At 44.0% G+C, this 13,172-nt stretch overlaps 2 protein-coding genes across 2 annotated transcripts; both read left to right on the top strand.

The window, feature by feature from the left end:
• Positions 1-361: 361 nt before the first annotated feature.
• Positions 362-4,598, top strand: LOC144378672 (protocadherin alpha-1-like). Its single transcript, XM_036123701.2, has 2 exons — positions 362-3,068; positions 4,179-4,598. Exons 1-2 carry the CDS (start codon positions 666-668, stop codon positions 4,197-4,199), a joined length of 2,424 nt encoding a protein of 807 aa, XP_035979594.2. The 5' UTR covers positions 362-665; the 3' UTR covers positions 4,200-4,598.
• Positions 4,599-8,029: 3,431 nt separating this feature from the next.
• On the top strand, positions 8,030-11,875 carry LOC118555546 (protocadherin alpha-3-like). The gene is made up of 3 exons (XM_078066337.1): positions 8,030-10,629; positions 10,729-10,787; positions 11,842-11,875. The coding sequence occupies exons 1-3, from the start codon at positions 8,149-8,151 to the stop codon at positions 11,873-11,875; spliced, it is 2,574 nt and encodes an 857-aa protein (XP_077922463.1). The 5' UTR covers positions 8,030-8,148.
• Positions 11,876-13,172: the final 1,297 nt, after the last annotated feature.

Genomic DNA, 13,172 nt, shown 5'->3' with positions numbered 1-13,172 from the left:
ACAATTTTCATAAAAATAAAGAGGATGAAACATTACAATATAGCTGAAATTATGAAGATTGTAGTTTTCAAAATTAAAGCTTGATAATTATATAGCTTTCAGTTAAATGTAGATACGTTATAAAAGGTAAAATAAGTTTTTAACTGTAGAAAACAAAGTATATTTAACTCAATGTTTGAAATATTTGAATGCCAGTAAATTGTGGTTAGAATTTATTCTATGTATTCTTCATAGTAATAAAATGCATAAAAGGAAATTTATACCACATTAAAGTACCTTGCACATTAAAATATTAACAGTATTGCCTAAATCTACTGGTATTTTTAAAAGTTCCAAATTCTGAATTTGCTTCATTTTAAGAATAAGTGAGATTTGAAGTGTACCAGTCTTTAAAAGACATAATTGAAAATGATTGCATTGAGTAAATTGCAAATGAATATATAGACTTTTGGAAATCAGTGAATGAATCTCAAATCTACACCATTAGCCACATGATGTCGCTGTATACCACAAAGTCTTGTCACCAAAAACTAAAGGAGGAAGCTCCATTTTGTCACAGCCTGAGAGAAGACAAAAACGGCCGGGAGATATATTATTCAAGATATAAAGTAAAGAGAGTATGACTTTGAAGTGAGAGAGTGGTACCAATTTTTAGTGGTTTTGCGATGCTGTTTCCTAGGCAAGGAGGCAAGGGAGCCCTGCGTTTGTTGCTCTCCGTTCTTCTCCTCGCAGCCTGGAAGACTGGGAGTGGTCAGGTCCACTACTCGGTCGCCGAAGAGGCCAAACACGGCACCTTCGTGGGCCGCATCGCCCAGGACTTGGGGCTGGAGCTGGCAGAGCTGGTGCCGCGCCTTTTCCGGGTGGCGTCCAAAGGCCACGGGGACCTTCTGGAGGTAAATCTGCAGAATGGCATTTTGTTTGTGAATTCTCGGATCGACCGGGAGGAGCTGTGCGGGCGGAGCGCGGAGTGCAGCATCCACCTGGAGGTGATCGTGGACAGGCCGCTGCAGGTTTTCCATGTGGTGGTGGAGGTGAAGGACATTAATGATAACCCACCGGTTTTCAGAGCAAGAGAACAAAGGTTATTTATTCCTGAATCTAGACTGGTGGATTCACGTTTCCCGATAGAGGGCGCTGCTGATGAGGACATTGGTACCAACGCTCTTCTAACTTACACCCTCAGCCCCAGCGATTATTTCTCTTTGGATGTACAGGCAAGTGATGAACTCAGTAAGTCACTTTCACTTGAATTGAGGAAATCTTTGGATAGAGAAGAAACACCAGAACTTCATTTATTATTGACAGCCACTGATGGGGGCAAACCAGAGCTGGAAGGTACAGTTCAGCTGCTGATCACAGTGCTCGACGTTAATGATAATACCCCATTGTTCGCCCAGGCTGTGTACAGAGTCCATTTATTAGAAAGTACAGCAAATGGAACATTAGTGACTACATTAAACGCCTCTGATGCCGATGAAGGTGTAAATGGAGAAATTGTTTTTTCCTTTGGCAGTGATGTTCCTCTAAACATTCAAAAAAACTTCAAAATCGATTCCAACTCAGGAGAAATTAGGCTAATTGGTAGATTGGATTATGAGGAAACAAAATCCTATGAAATTCAGGTAAAAGCAGTTGATAAAGGAAATCCTCCAATGTCGAATCACTGCAAGGTTTTAGTGAAAGTGCTGGATGTAAATGACAATGCTCCACAACTGGCAATCACACCTCTGTCTTTGCCGGTCAGAGAGGACACTCCACTCGGCACCGTCATCGCCTTTGTCTCCGTGTCCGACCGTGACTCCGGTGTCTATGGGCAGGTGACCTGCTCTCTGATGCCTCGTATCCCATTCAAGCTGGTGTCCACCTTCAAGAATTACTATTCGCTGGTGCTGGACAGCGCCCTGGACCGAGAGAGCGTGGCGGACTATGCTCTGGTGGTGACCGCACGCGACGCAGGCTCGCCTTCGCTCTCCGCCACGGCCAGCGTGTCCGTGGAAGTGGCGGACGTGAACGACAACGCGCCGGCATTCGCGCAGCCCGAGTACACGGTGTTCGTGAAGGAGAACAACCCGCCCGGCTGCCACATCTTCACGGTGTCTGCGCGGGACGCCGACGCGCAGGAGAACGCGCTGGTGTCCTACTCGCTGGTGGAGCGGCGCGTGGGCGAGCGTGCGCTGTCGAGCTACGTGTCGGTGCACGCGGAGAGCGGCAAGGTGTACGCGCTGCAGCCGCTGGACCACGAGGAGCTGGAGCTGCTGCAGTTCCAAGTGAGCGCGCGCGACGCGGGCGTGCCTCCCCTGGGCAGCAACGTGACGCTGCAGGTGTTCGTGCTGGACGAGAACGACAACGCGCCCGCGCTGCTGCCGCGGCCGGGGGCGGGCGGCGGCGGCGGCGGCGGCGGCGCTGTGAGCGAGCTGGTGTCGCGGTCGGTGGGCGCGGGCCACGTGGTGGCGAAGGTGCGCGCGGTGGACGCCGACTCTGGCTACAACGCGTGGCTGTCGTACGAGCTGCAGCCGGCGGCGGGTGGCGCGCGCAGCCCGTTCCGCGTGGCGCTGTACACGGGCGAGATCAGCACGACGCGCACCCTGGACGAGGCGGACTCGCCGCGCCAGCGCCTGCTGGTGCTGGTGAAGGACCACGGCGAGCCGGCGCTCACGGCCACGGCCACTGTGTTGCTGTCGCTGGTGGAGAGCGGCCAGGCACCCAAGGCGTCGTCGCGGGTGCTGGCGGGCGCCGCTGGCGCCCAGACGGCGCTGGTGGATGTCAACGTGTACCTGATCATCGCCATCTGCGCGGTGTCCAGCCTGTTGGTGCTCACGCTGCTGCTGTACACGGCGCTGCGCTGCTCGGCTCCGCCCGCGGAGGGCGCGTGCGCGCCTGGGAAGCCCACGCTGGTGTGCTCCAGCGCGGTGGGGAGCTGGTCGTACTCGCAGCAGAGGCGGCACAGGGTGTGCTCCGGGGAGGGCCCGCCCAAGACCGACCTCATGGCCTTCAGCCCCAGCCTACCTCAAGTTCCAGGCTCCGCAGAAGAAAGACAACAACCCTCAGAATCAGAACACTTAGGAAAGGTGAGTCTTTCCTGTCGATTCTAGAATTGTTCTATTTCCTTTATTTATGATTCTATTATTTTGATTCATAGCTTTGCCCTTATTTTTTTATTATTATGTTAATCTTGCCATTTGCCCTTATTTTTTTTATCATTATCCTATGGTGCAATATATGGTATGAAATAGAGGTGAATTTCTTCATTGAGAACAATTTACTTAAATGGTTTTCTTATTTTCAGATTTTGTTTTTTTCATAATTAAATCTGTTCATGAATAATTGGACTTTGAAGGACTGAAAAACACTTCAGCTAAATTTGAAAACTTATTACCTGTAAAGATTTTTTCTCAAAATTAAAAAATCATAATTGGAAAAAATTTAAAGAGTATGAATATATAAAATGCATATTTCCAATTTACATCACCCATCCATTCTGTCAGAATATTTTGGAATAGGAGTATATTATTTATCTGGACGTTTTCTAGATTATTTTTTCGATCAAGAATTCATTTGTCTTTATCTGTTTATGCAACAGGTAATAAGTTAGGTTTTCTTTTCCTTGTTTTTGAAAGCAGCCTGAATGGATCTTTTAATGCCAGGACTTCTGAAAGTACCTATCATAGGTCATTAGAATACATCACTTAGGATCACTAAGTGACATCACTTAGGAATAACTGCTAATATTAGGTATGTCTTTCAGTAGTCAAATAACCTGTTATTTGGGATAAAGACTTCACACTTACAAAATCCGTAGAGTTTTAAGGCACAATAGAGAGTTCATTGAGAAAAGAATCCCTCCCTGGGGCACCTGGGTGGCTCAGTGGGTTAATCGTTGTTGGTTGTTACATTGTTGGTTGTTCCGTGGCTCCATCTGTTGGATGTCTGACTCTTGATTTCAGCTCAGGTCATGATCTCAGGGTAGTGGGATCCAGCCCCAGGAGGGGTTCTGCACTCAGTGAGGAGTCTGCTTGTCCCTCTCCCTCTGCTCCTCCTCCCCCGCTCACAGGCACTCTCTTTCTCTCTCTCTCTCAAATAAGCAAACAAACAAATAAAATCTTTAGAAAAAAAAGAAAAGAATCCTCTTTCAATTTTGTTAAAATATCTTTTTTTTTTTTTTTTTTTTTTTTTTTTAGACAGAGAGAGCAGGGGAGTGAGGAGGGGCAGAAGGAGAGAGAGAGAGAATCTTAAGAAGGCTCCACACCTGGCGCAGAGCCCAACGAGGGGTTAGATCTCACAATCCTGAGATCACGACTGGAGTTGAAATTAAGAGTCAGACACCCAACAGATGGACCCACCCAGGCGCCCTAAAATATTTTAACATTAAAAAAAATCTTAACATTTAAAAAATTACATTGAGGGGTGGCCAGGAGGTGGGATTTTTTTCCTCTAAAAGTGGTGAGTACTCTAGCCCAGTTGTTATGTTAGTGGGCTGCTCAGTTATCCTTCCCAGTATCTGTATCATTAGGCTAATGTGTGCAAGCCTTCCACTGTGCAGAGAATGACCACCTGCCTCTGACACCACACTCTATGCCTGGGATAACATTTTCCACAAGTGTGAGATCACTCACTTTCTCCTGGCAACATCCATATAACTAAGGAAGTTGGAGTTTTCCCAAAAGGTGAAGACTGATATTGAATGACTGCATTTTAATTGGAAACTCCTGTGTTGGGTTGTTAAAACATAAAATTGACAAGTAAATGTTACACTTGGAGAAGAATTTTAAAACTTCAAAAGAAAATATCTTGGTGTGAAATAACTGTCTAAAACTGTCTTCTATTTGGTTCTTAGTTATTTGCTGTTTTTTCCCTGTATGTATGTGGATGGGTATTGAATTGTAGAAATTGAATTGTAGAAATAACTTCCACTAAGTGATCTGGCCTTAGCCATTCAACGGATAAGCCATATATTCATTTTCATCTGCTTTTAAAGGACTTGAGAAGTTAGGTGGGGAAATCTTTTAAGGATAATCTGTTTCTACAGTAAACTTCTTAGCTCCTAACAGTTAATAAGCCTCAAAATTCAGGGAGTATATATTTCCTGGGAACCAGAAAAGTTTATCTGAGGCTTTACAGGGAAAAAAGTGACTTGGGCAAATAAGGAAGAAGCTCTTTCTTGGGAGGAGTCATCCTACCTAGAGTGTCATAGCTACTCACCACCTTCTTGAGACTTGTATGCAGAAAGTATAAACGGTCAGGTGAAATCTGTCCTACTAGAAGTCTGGCCACTATGTTTGTACTACAGGTAAATGGTAAGCTGTTAAAACTATATCCAGGTATACCCAGATCTCCAAGAGTCACAATTTATCACTTAAATTCTTATTGGTTTCTTATTCCTTATTTACACTTTTAAATTAAGTTACCTGAGGAGATGTCTAAGTGAGAGTAGATATTATTCACTGATACTTTATCCACACAGTGGCTCAATCTGATGAACTCATAGTTCCTTTAGTATTACCTTCATTGCCTAATAATCATTATGGAGTCTACTGTGTCATAAATTGCCTGTAGCATTCTACTTTGCAATTAGTATATTCTTTTTTTTAAGATTTTATTTATTCATTTGAGATGCAGAGATACAGAGAGAGAGAGAGAGAGAGCACATGAGCAGGGGGAGAGGCAGAAGCAGGCTCCCTGCTGAGTCAGGAGCCTGATGTGGGGCTCGGTCCCAGGACTCCGGGGTCATGACCTGAGCTGAAGGCAGACATTTAACCATCTGAGCCACCCAGGCACCCCTACAATTAGTATACTCTTAAATGTAATGAAATGTATAGTATTATAATAAGTTGTCAGAGGTATTCCATTAATACGGAGTCCATGATGTTTTTAAATTTATTTTTATTTTTTTAAAGATTTCATTTATTTATTTGTCAGAGAGAGAGAGAGAGAGCACAAGCAGAGGGAACAGCAGGCAGAGGGAGAAGCAGGCTCCCTGCTGAGCAAGGAGCCTGATGCAGGACTTGATCCCAGGAATCTGGGATCATGACCTGAGCCAAAGGCAGACACTTAACTGACTAAGCCACTCAGGCATCCCATGGAGTCCATGATGTTTTAAAATTTTAATTCTATATCTCATTTTAAAACTAGTTATTATTTTTCAAGATTCTTCAAAGCACTAACTGGCATACAGATATCTGTAATTATTTCCTTGATTCATGCTTTTCCAAAATAATTCTTAAATGTTTATTTACTTCTTCATGAACTAGTACAATAGAATCAATTAGAAATTATGTAAGTTTGATATTAACAAATATCATTAATGTAACTTACCTCTTATGATACTTGAGAAAGTTTAAAATACTCATTTATCCATTAAAACATTAATTGATAATTTATTCTATTCTAAATGTGAATGATAAAATACGAGTAAGTTGCAATCCCAGCATGCATTCAGTGAGTGCACGGGAAAAAAAGCTGGCATGAAAACTTTTCTCCTAATATTTAAATCATGTATTTGGTTTTATTTCAAGAGGCTCTGACTATAAGCAAAACCTTGGGCATCCTTTTACCTCTCTACATTCAACCTCTGCCCATGAATTTTCTCTGGTCAACTTTCAAATATTTAGAGAACTCATGCCTCTCACTGAATTCAGAGAGACCTTTAGAATATTACATTGCCTCATCTTTCAGATACTGAATGGTGAATTATGTTCCACAGTTACTTTTCTCTTTATTGATTGGTTAAGTCACCAATACTTTCAAGTAACAACTTTTTAAGAAACTGGAATCCAGAAATTCATCTAGAGTGGAGATCATTTAAACATAATTATTTCATATTGTGAACATTTTAGGATATGCAGGTAAGTTGAAATGTATAAATGGTGTGGAAATTTAAAAAGCAAATATACTCTGACTTGCTGTCATGAATGTATTGTCATATAGTAAAACAAATTTATAAAAGAACTGCACTGTAAAAAACTGACTTCTGGCATCTTTATATAAATAACACTTAAGACAGACAACAAGAGTATAATCATTGGATAAAGGACATAAGAGTGAGTTATAGACAGTCCATAAATAAATTTTCTAAATTAACAATTGCTATAATAATATATAAGTAAATATGTATGTATATATGGATATGTATATACACATACTTTTTTGTTGTTAAGTAGGATCCACATCCAACGTGGGGCTTCAACTCTCAGACCCTGATTTAAGAGTCACATGCTCTACCAACTGAGCCAGCCAGGCACCCCTATCTACACATACTGTTAATGTCTTGATGTTTTGGTGGTCACGAATATCAAAGGCCTGATTTTTTTTTTTAATCATCTTTCTGGAATTCTTTTTTTTTTTTAAAGATTTTATTTATTTATTTGAGAGAGAGAGAGAGAAAGCAAGAGACAGCAGGGCGGGGGAAGGGGCAGAGGAAGAAGCCGACTCCCTGCTGAGCAGGGAGCCCGAGTTGGGGCTGGATCCTAGGACCCCAACGCGTGGAATCAGGACCTGAGCCAAAGGCACATGCTTAACCAACTGAATCACCCAGGTGGCCCTGATTTTTCTACAAAATGTAGACTTCGAGGCCAAGTGGTAAAAGTTAGGGGTCTTGAATCAGATTGAGATCCCACCCAAATAACACCAGTTAGTATTTTTAAGTTACTTAACTGGTATGTGTTTTCACTTCCTTGTTTGTAAAAAGTGACTTGTATTAATACTACCTAGGAGAGTTGTGAGAATTTAATGGGAAAAAAAAAAGAATTTAATGGATAACCCCATTACAACCCTAGGCTTGTCATGTGGGGAATATTTCCAGTAGATGTCCACTACTATTATAACGTTAATCATTCTACTATATTTTACTATGTCATGGATTGGGATATTTGGAAGTGATGAATTAGTATAAAAGCTGTAAGGTTATATTTCTATAAATATAAAGAATTTGAAAAGTGCTCGAAGGAAATTACAACTAAAATAGAAATTTTGGGAAAGATCAGACGCTAGTATACAGAGAAGGTGGGTACATTTATTTAATACTTACACATTTAGCCACATGATGTCGCTGTCCACCAGAAGGTATTTCACCACAAAAGAAATGAAGCATGCGTTATGTACTCAGATGCTGCTCTCTGAAATACGGCCACGGTAAGGTTATTTAAGAAAAAAATGAGGAAGTCAAATTATTTTTTGAAGTTTGGATCAAGGCAAGAACGACACAGTATTTGGAAAAGGCTTGCAAGGGTGTTTTCACGGAGAGAAGAAGGTCCAGGAGCCCGGCGATTACTGCTTTCGCTTCTGCTCCTCTCAGTCTGGAAGACCGGGAGCGGCCAGGTTCATTACTCAGTCCTGGAGGAGGCCAAACACGGCACCTTCGTGGGCCGCATCGCCCAGGATTTGGGGCTGGAGCTGGCGGAGCTGGTGCCACGCCTGTTCCGGGTGGCGTCCAAAGGCCACGGGGACCTTCTGGAGGTAAATCTGCAGAATGGCATTTTGTTTGTGAATTCTCGGATCGACCGGGAGGAGCTGTGCGGGCGGAGCGCGGAGTGCAGCATCCACCTGGAGGTGATCGTGGACAGGCCGCTGCAGGTTTTCCATGTGGAGGTAGAGGTGAAGGACATTAACGACAACCAGCCAGTTTTCCCGGTGGCAGTAAAAAAATTATTTATTTACGAATCCCGGCCGCCTGGTTCTCGGATTCCGCTAGAGGGCGCGTCAGATGCAGATATTGGAGCCAATTCTCTGTTGACCTACAGTCTTAACTCTAACGATTATTTTACCTTGGATATTAAAAGAAATGATGATAATATTAAATCCCTTGGGCTCGTGTTGAGAAAAGTTTTAGATCGCGAGGACACTCCTGAACATCACTTACTAGTAACGGCAGTTGATGGTGGGAAACCAGAGCTCACCGGAACTACTCAAGTGAAGATCACCATTCTAGATGTAAACGACAACGCCCCAGAGTTTGAGAGGACTGTCTACAGAGTCAGTTTATTCGAAAATGCACCAAACGGTACCCTAGCAGTGATTGTTAACGCCTCTGATTTGGATGAAGGAGTAAATAAGGACATTGTATATTCTTTCAATACAGACATGTCAGCAGATACTCTTTTGAAATTCCACTTAGACCCAGTTAGTGGATACATCAGTGTAAAAGGTAATATAGATTTCGAGGAAACTAAGTTATATGAAATCCAGGTAGACGCGACAGATAAAGGAACTCCCCCAATGACAGGTCACTGCACGGTTCTGGTGGAAATTTTGGACACCAATGATAATGTACCTGAGTTGGTTATCAAATCACTATCATTACCTGTATTAGAAGATGCTCCCCTCGGCACGGTCATTGCCCTAATCAGTGTGTCTGACCGCGACTCTGGCGCCAACGGGCAGTTGACCTGCACCCTGTCACCCCGCGTTCCCTTCAAGCTGGTGTCCACCTTCAAAAACTACTATTCGCTGGTGCTGGACAGCGCCCTGGACCGAGAGAGCGTGGCGGACTATGAGCTGGTGGTGACAGCACGAGACGGGGGATCGCCTTCGCTGTCCACCACAGCTAGCATGTACGTTGAGGTGGCGGACGTGAACGACAACGCGCCGGCATTCGCGCAGCCCGAGTACACGGTGTTCGTGAAGGAGAACAACCCGCCCGGCTGCCACATCTTCACGGTGTCTGCGCGGGACGCCGACGCGCAGGAGAACGCGCTGGTGTCCTACTCGCTGGTGGAGCGGCGCGTGGGCGAGCGTGCGCTGTCGAGCTACGTGTCGGTGCACGCGGAGAGCGGCAAGGTGTACGCGCTGCAGCCGCTGGACCACGAGGAGCTGGAGCTGCTGCAGTTCCAAGTGAGCGCGCGCGACGCGGGCGTGCCTCCCCTGGGCAGCAACGTGACGCTGCAGGTGTTCGTGCTGGACGAGAACGACAACGCGCCCGCGCTGCTGCCGCGGCCGGGGGCGGGCGGCGGCGGCGGCGGCGGCGGCGCTGTGAGCGAGCTGGTGTCGCGGTCGGTGGGCGCGGGCCACGTGGTGGCGAAGGTGCGCGCGGTGGACGCCGACTCTGGCTACAACGCGTGGCTGTCGTACGAGCTGCAGCCGGCGGCGGCTGGCGCGCGCAGCCCGTTCCGCGTGGCGCTGTACACGGGCGAGATCAGCACGACGCGCACCCTGGACGAGGCGGACTCGCCGCGCCAGCGCCTGCTGGTGCTGGTGAAGGACCACGGCGAGCCGGCGCTCACGGCCACGGCCACTGTGTTGCTGTCGCTGGTGGAGAGCGGCCAGGCACCCAAGGCGTCGTCGCGGGTGCTGGCGGGCGCCGCTGGCGCCGAGACGGCGCTGGTGGATGTCAACGTGTACCTGATCATCGCCATCTGCGCGGTGTCCAGCCTGTTGGTGCTCACGCTGCTGCTGTACACGGCGCTGCGCTGCTCGGCTCCGCCCGCGGAGGGCGCGTGCGCGCCTGGGAAGCCCACGCTGGTGTGCTCCAGCGCGGTGGGGAGCTGGTCGTACTCGCAGCAGAGGCGGCACAGGGTGTGCTCCGGGGAGGGCCCGCCCAAGACCGACCTCATGGCCTTCAGCCCCAGCCTTCCACCTGGTCCCATTGGCGGGGATAGAGAAGAGCAGCTGAATGTGGACGTTGATCTTTCTGCTAAAGTGAGTACAGTTTTTAAAACCCTTTCAAAATGTCCTTGTTTATTATTCTTCAATGTTTTTATTCTTTTTGAAACATGTTTTTGTTAATTGGTTTTCTAGGATTTTGTGGTTAAAATGTTTGAATTTCTTTTGACTAATGTTTTTGAACTGAATCAGCAGTAAGTAATGAGAACCATACTTGTAGTTTTTTGTCGTTGTAGTAGTAGTAGTTGTTAGTAGGTGCGGTTATAGGATTATTTTATTGCTAATGTATGGATAGAAACTAAATATATTTTTCTTGATTAATTGTATTGTTTAGAATATTTGACTCCAACTGTGGTTTACTAATCCTTGCTCAATGCTTCAGTAGCTTTTGCCCCTTTTCATGTGGAATTCTTAACATGTGTTAGTCCAAATGTCACTGGCCCATTTTATGAATTCACCATAACTCTCACCCCTCCCTGTTTGTTTTTTATATCCTCAGTTTCAAGTATTAGTTTATTAAGCCTGTTGTCTCTATGAAGTCTCTTTTACTCACTCATTTATGTGAAGTCTTAATTCTTTCTTTCTACTTGAACATGATTCATTTTAGTCCTTGTGCTCACATTTGGTAATACATTGTATTGTTGCTAGTTTTCCCATTGGGTAAAGAAAACCACACACACCATAATAATAATTTTATTGCTTTAGCATCATATCTTTGTACATCTTAAGTTTCTCACTACTTTTATTAGTAAGCATTGAAAAAATCAATAGGAAGTGAAGTTTTATACTCCTGTATATCATCATTTAGAAAATATTCTTTTTGGAAGCATCTGACTCTTGGTTTCAGCTCAGGTCCTGATCTCAGAGTCCTGAGATCTAGCCCCTAGTGGGGCTCCACCGTCAGTGCGGAGTCTACTTAAGACTGTCTCCCTCTGCCTCTGCCCCCCACCCCGCGCTCTCTCTCTCTAAAATAAATAAATAAATCTTTAAAAAAACTATTCTAGGGACGCCTGGGTGGCTCAGTCGTTAAGCGTCTGCCTTCGGCTCAGGTCATGGTCCCAGGGTCCTGGGATCGAGCCTCGCATCAGGCTCCCTGCTCAGCGGGAAGCCTGCTTCTCCCTCTCCCACTCCCCCTGCTTGTGTTCCCTCTCTTGCTGTGTCTCTCTCTGTCAAATAAATAAATAAAATCTTAAAAAAAAAACTATTCTACTAGCAAACTTATTAATCATTAACCTATTTTGCAAACAGTATTAAGGATGCTAATGTCGAAAAACTCCAATAAGTTAATTACTTATTGTTATTACTCGTGAGTATTTTCCTCTGAATACCAACCTGTCCATTAATGTGTGTTATGTAGTACATAAAATGTGTGTTATATAGTACATAAAAACTCCAAATAACTGGAACCAAATAAAACAAAATGAGATTGTTTTGTAGTCATTTCCCTGTTTGGCATTTGATAATTTCTCCAAATAGATGGACTTCCATTCAAGTTTTCTTGCCACTGGAAACTGAACCTTAGCCATATTACAGACTAGAAAACAAGTGATTATTTCTAAACCATGAAAGATAAAAAGAGAATACTAACCTTCTTGTTGGAGGTCATTGGGTTCCAGTGTATACAATTATATGGACTACTTTTCTACACAAATTATAACTACAACTTCCTACTTCCTGTACAAGCTTCCTTGCTGAAACCTGGTTAATACTCAGTGACATTGTGAGTGAGACTAACATACAATAGAGAAATAATCCTCTTTTTTTCCTATTTTCATTTCCTTTTCTGTCACTATCCTTTGTTGACCCCTATCCATCAACTGTTAGCCACAGCATGTCCCACCTGAGTTCACATGTTATTTCATTTGGCCTCGTTTTCATCCTGTTGTAATTAATAGGGTCATCCAAAGTTCTTCTCTCCCAGGATGTGGGACTTCAGTCTTCAAATTGACCTCTCCTCTTCAAATTCTTGTCTAACAAGACAAGAATAAGACATTTTAAAGACTTTTGAGTTTTTCTCTTTAGAGATATATTGCTCCTATACAGATGAATACTAATAGTTCTCACATAAATATCCTTTATATTTTGTTGCATTCCTCATATATGCATTTAATTATTTTCAAAATAAAGTAAGTGGACAGGGAGTCTCTTTTGGTTTCTTCCAGTGTGTTTGACATTTATGGTCATTTTGTACAAATCTACAGTTTCAGTCCTCAAGCAGAGAAACTACTCCGATTCATGTTTTAATTCAGAAAAGATGTTTTTGTGTGTGTGAGTGTGGCTTTTCATAAAATGGAAGCCTAAGGCTATTTTCAGTAGATTGATTTTTTTTTTGTTCTAACCAACCATGAGGGAAAGAGGTTTATGAATGTAAGAGGCAAAGAAAGTTTGAAAAGTTTGAAAATAATTACCATCATGTCCTTTTAAGTTTCCTTATGTCAGGAAAATATATTGTGCTCTATTGATTGAGAATTCTTCATTGAGTATTAAAACTCAGGATGTCTCTAAGATCATGACTACCAAGAACCAGTATGAAAACTAAGCTAAAGTCCAGGTTTTCAGTATGGAAATTGAAATATATC

This window comes from Halichoerus grypus, chromosome 2 (assembly GCF_964656455.1).
Source record: "Halichoerus grypus chromosome 2, mHalGry1.hap1.1, whole genome shotgun sequence".
Lineage (NCBI taxonomy): Eukaryota > Metazoa > Chordata > Mammalia > Carnivora > Phocidae > Halichoerus > Halichoerus grypus.
Note: the sequence above shows the minus strand (reverse complement) of the source record. Positions and strands in the feature narration are given on the sequence as shown.

What these genes read in the sequence shown, in the direction of transcription:
- LOC144378672 (XM_036123701.2), top strand. Translation starts at nt 666, where the DNA reads ATGCTGTTTCCTAGGCAAGGAGGCAAGGGAGCCCTGCGTTTGTTGCTC. An exon ending in AATCAGAACACTTAGGAAAG is followed by an intron (nt 3,069 to 4,178) that starts GTGAGTCTTTCC and finishes TTTTTTTTTTAG; the next exon opens with ACAGAGAGAGCAGGGGAGTG.
- LOC118555546 (XM_078066337.1), top strand. Translation starts at nt 8,149, where the DNA reads ATGAGGAAGTCAAATTATTTTTTGAAGTTTGGATCAAGGCAAGAACGA. An exon ending in ACGTTGATCTTTCTGCTAAA is followed by an intron (nt 10,630 to 10,728) that starts GTGAGTACAGTT and finishes TTGGTTTTCTAG; the next exon opens with GATTTTGTGGTTAAAATGTT. An exon ending in GTTTTTGAACTGAATCAGCA is followed by an intron (nt 10,788 to 11,841) that starts GTAAGTAATGAG and finishes TTTTGCAAACAG; the next exon opens with TATTAAGGATGCTAATGTCG.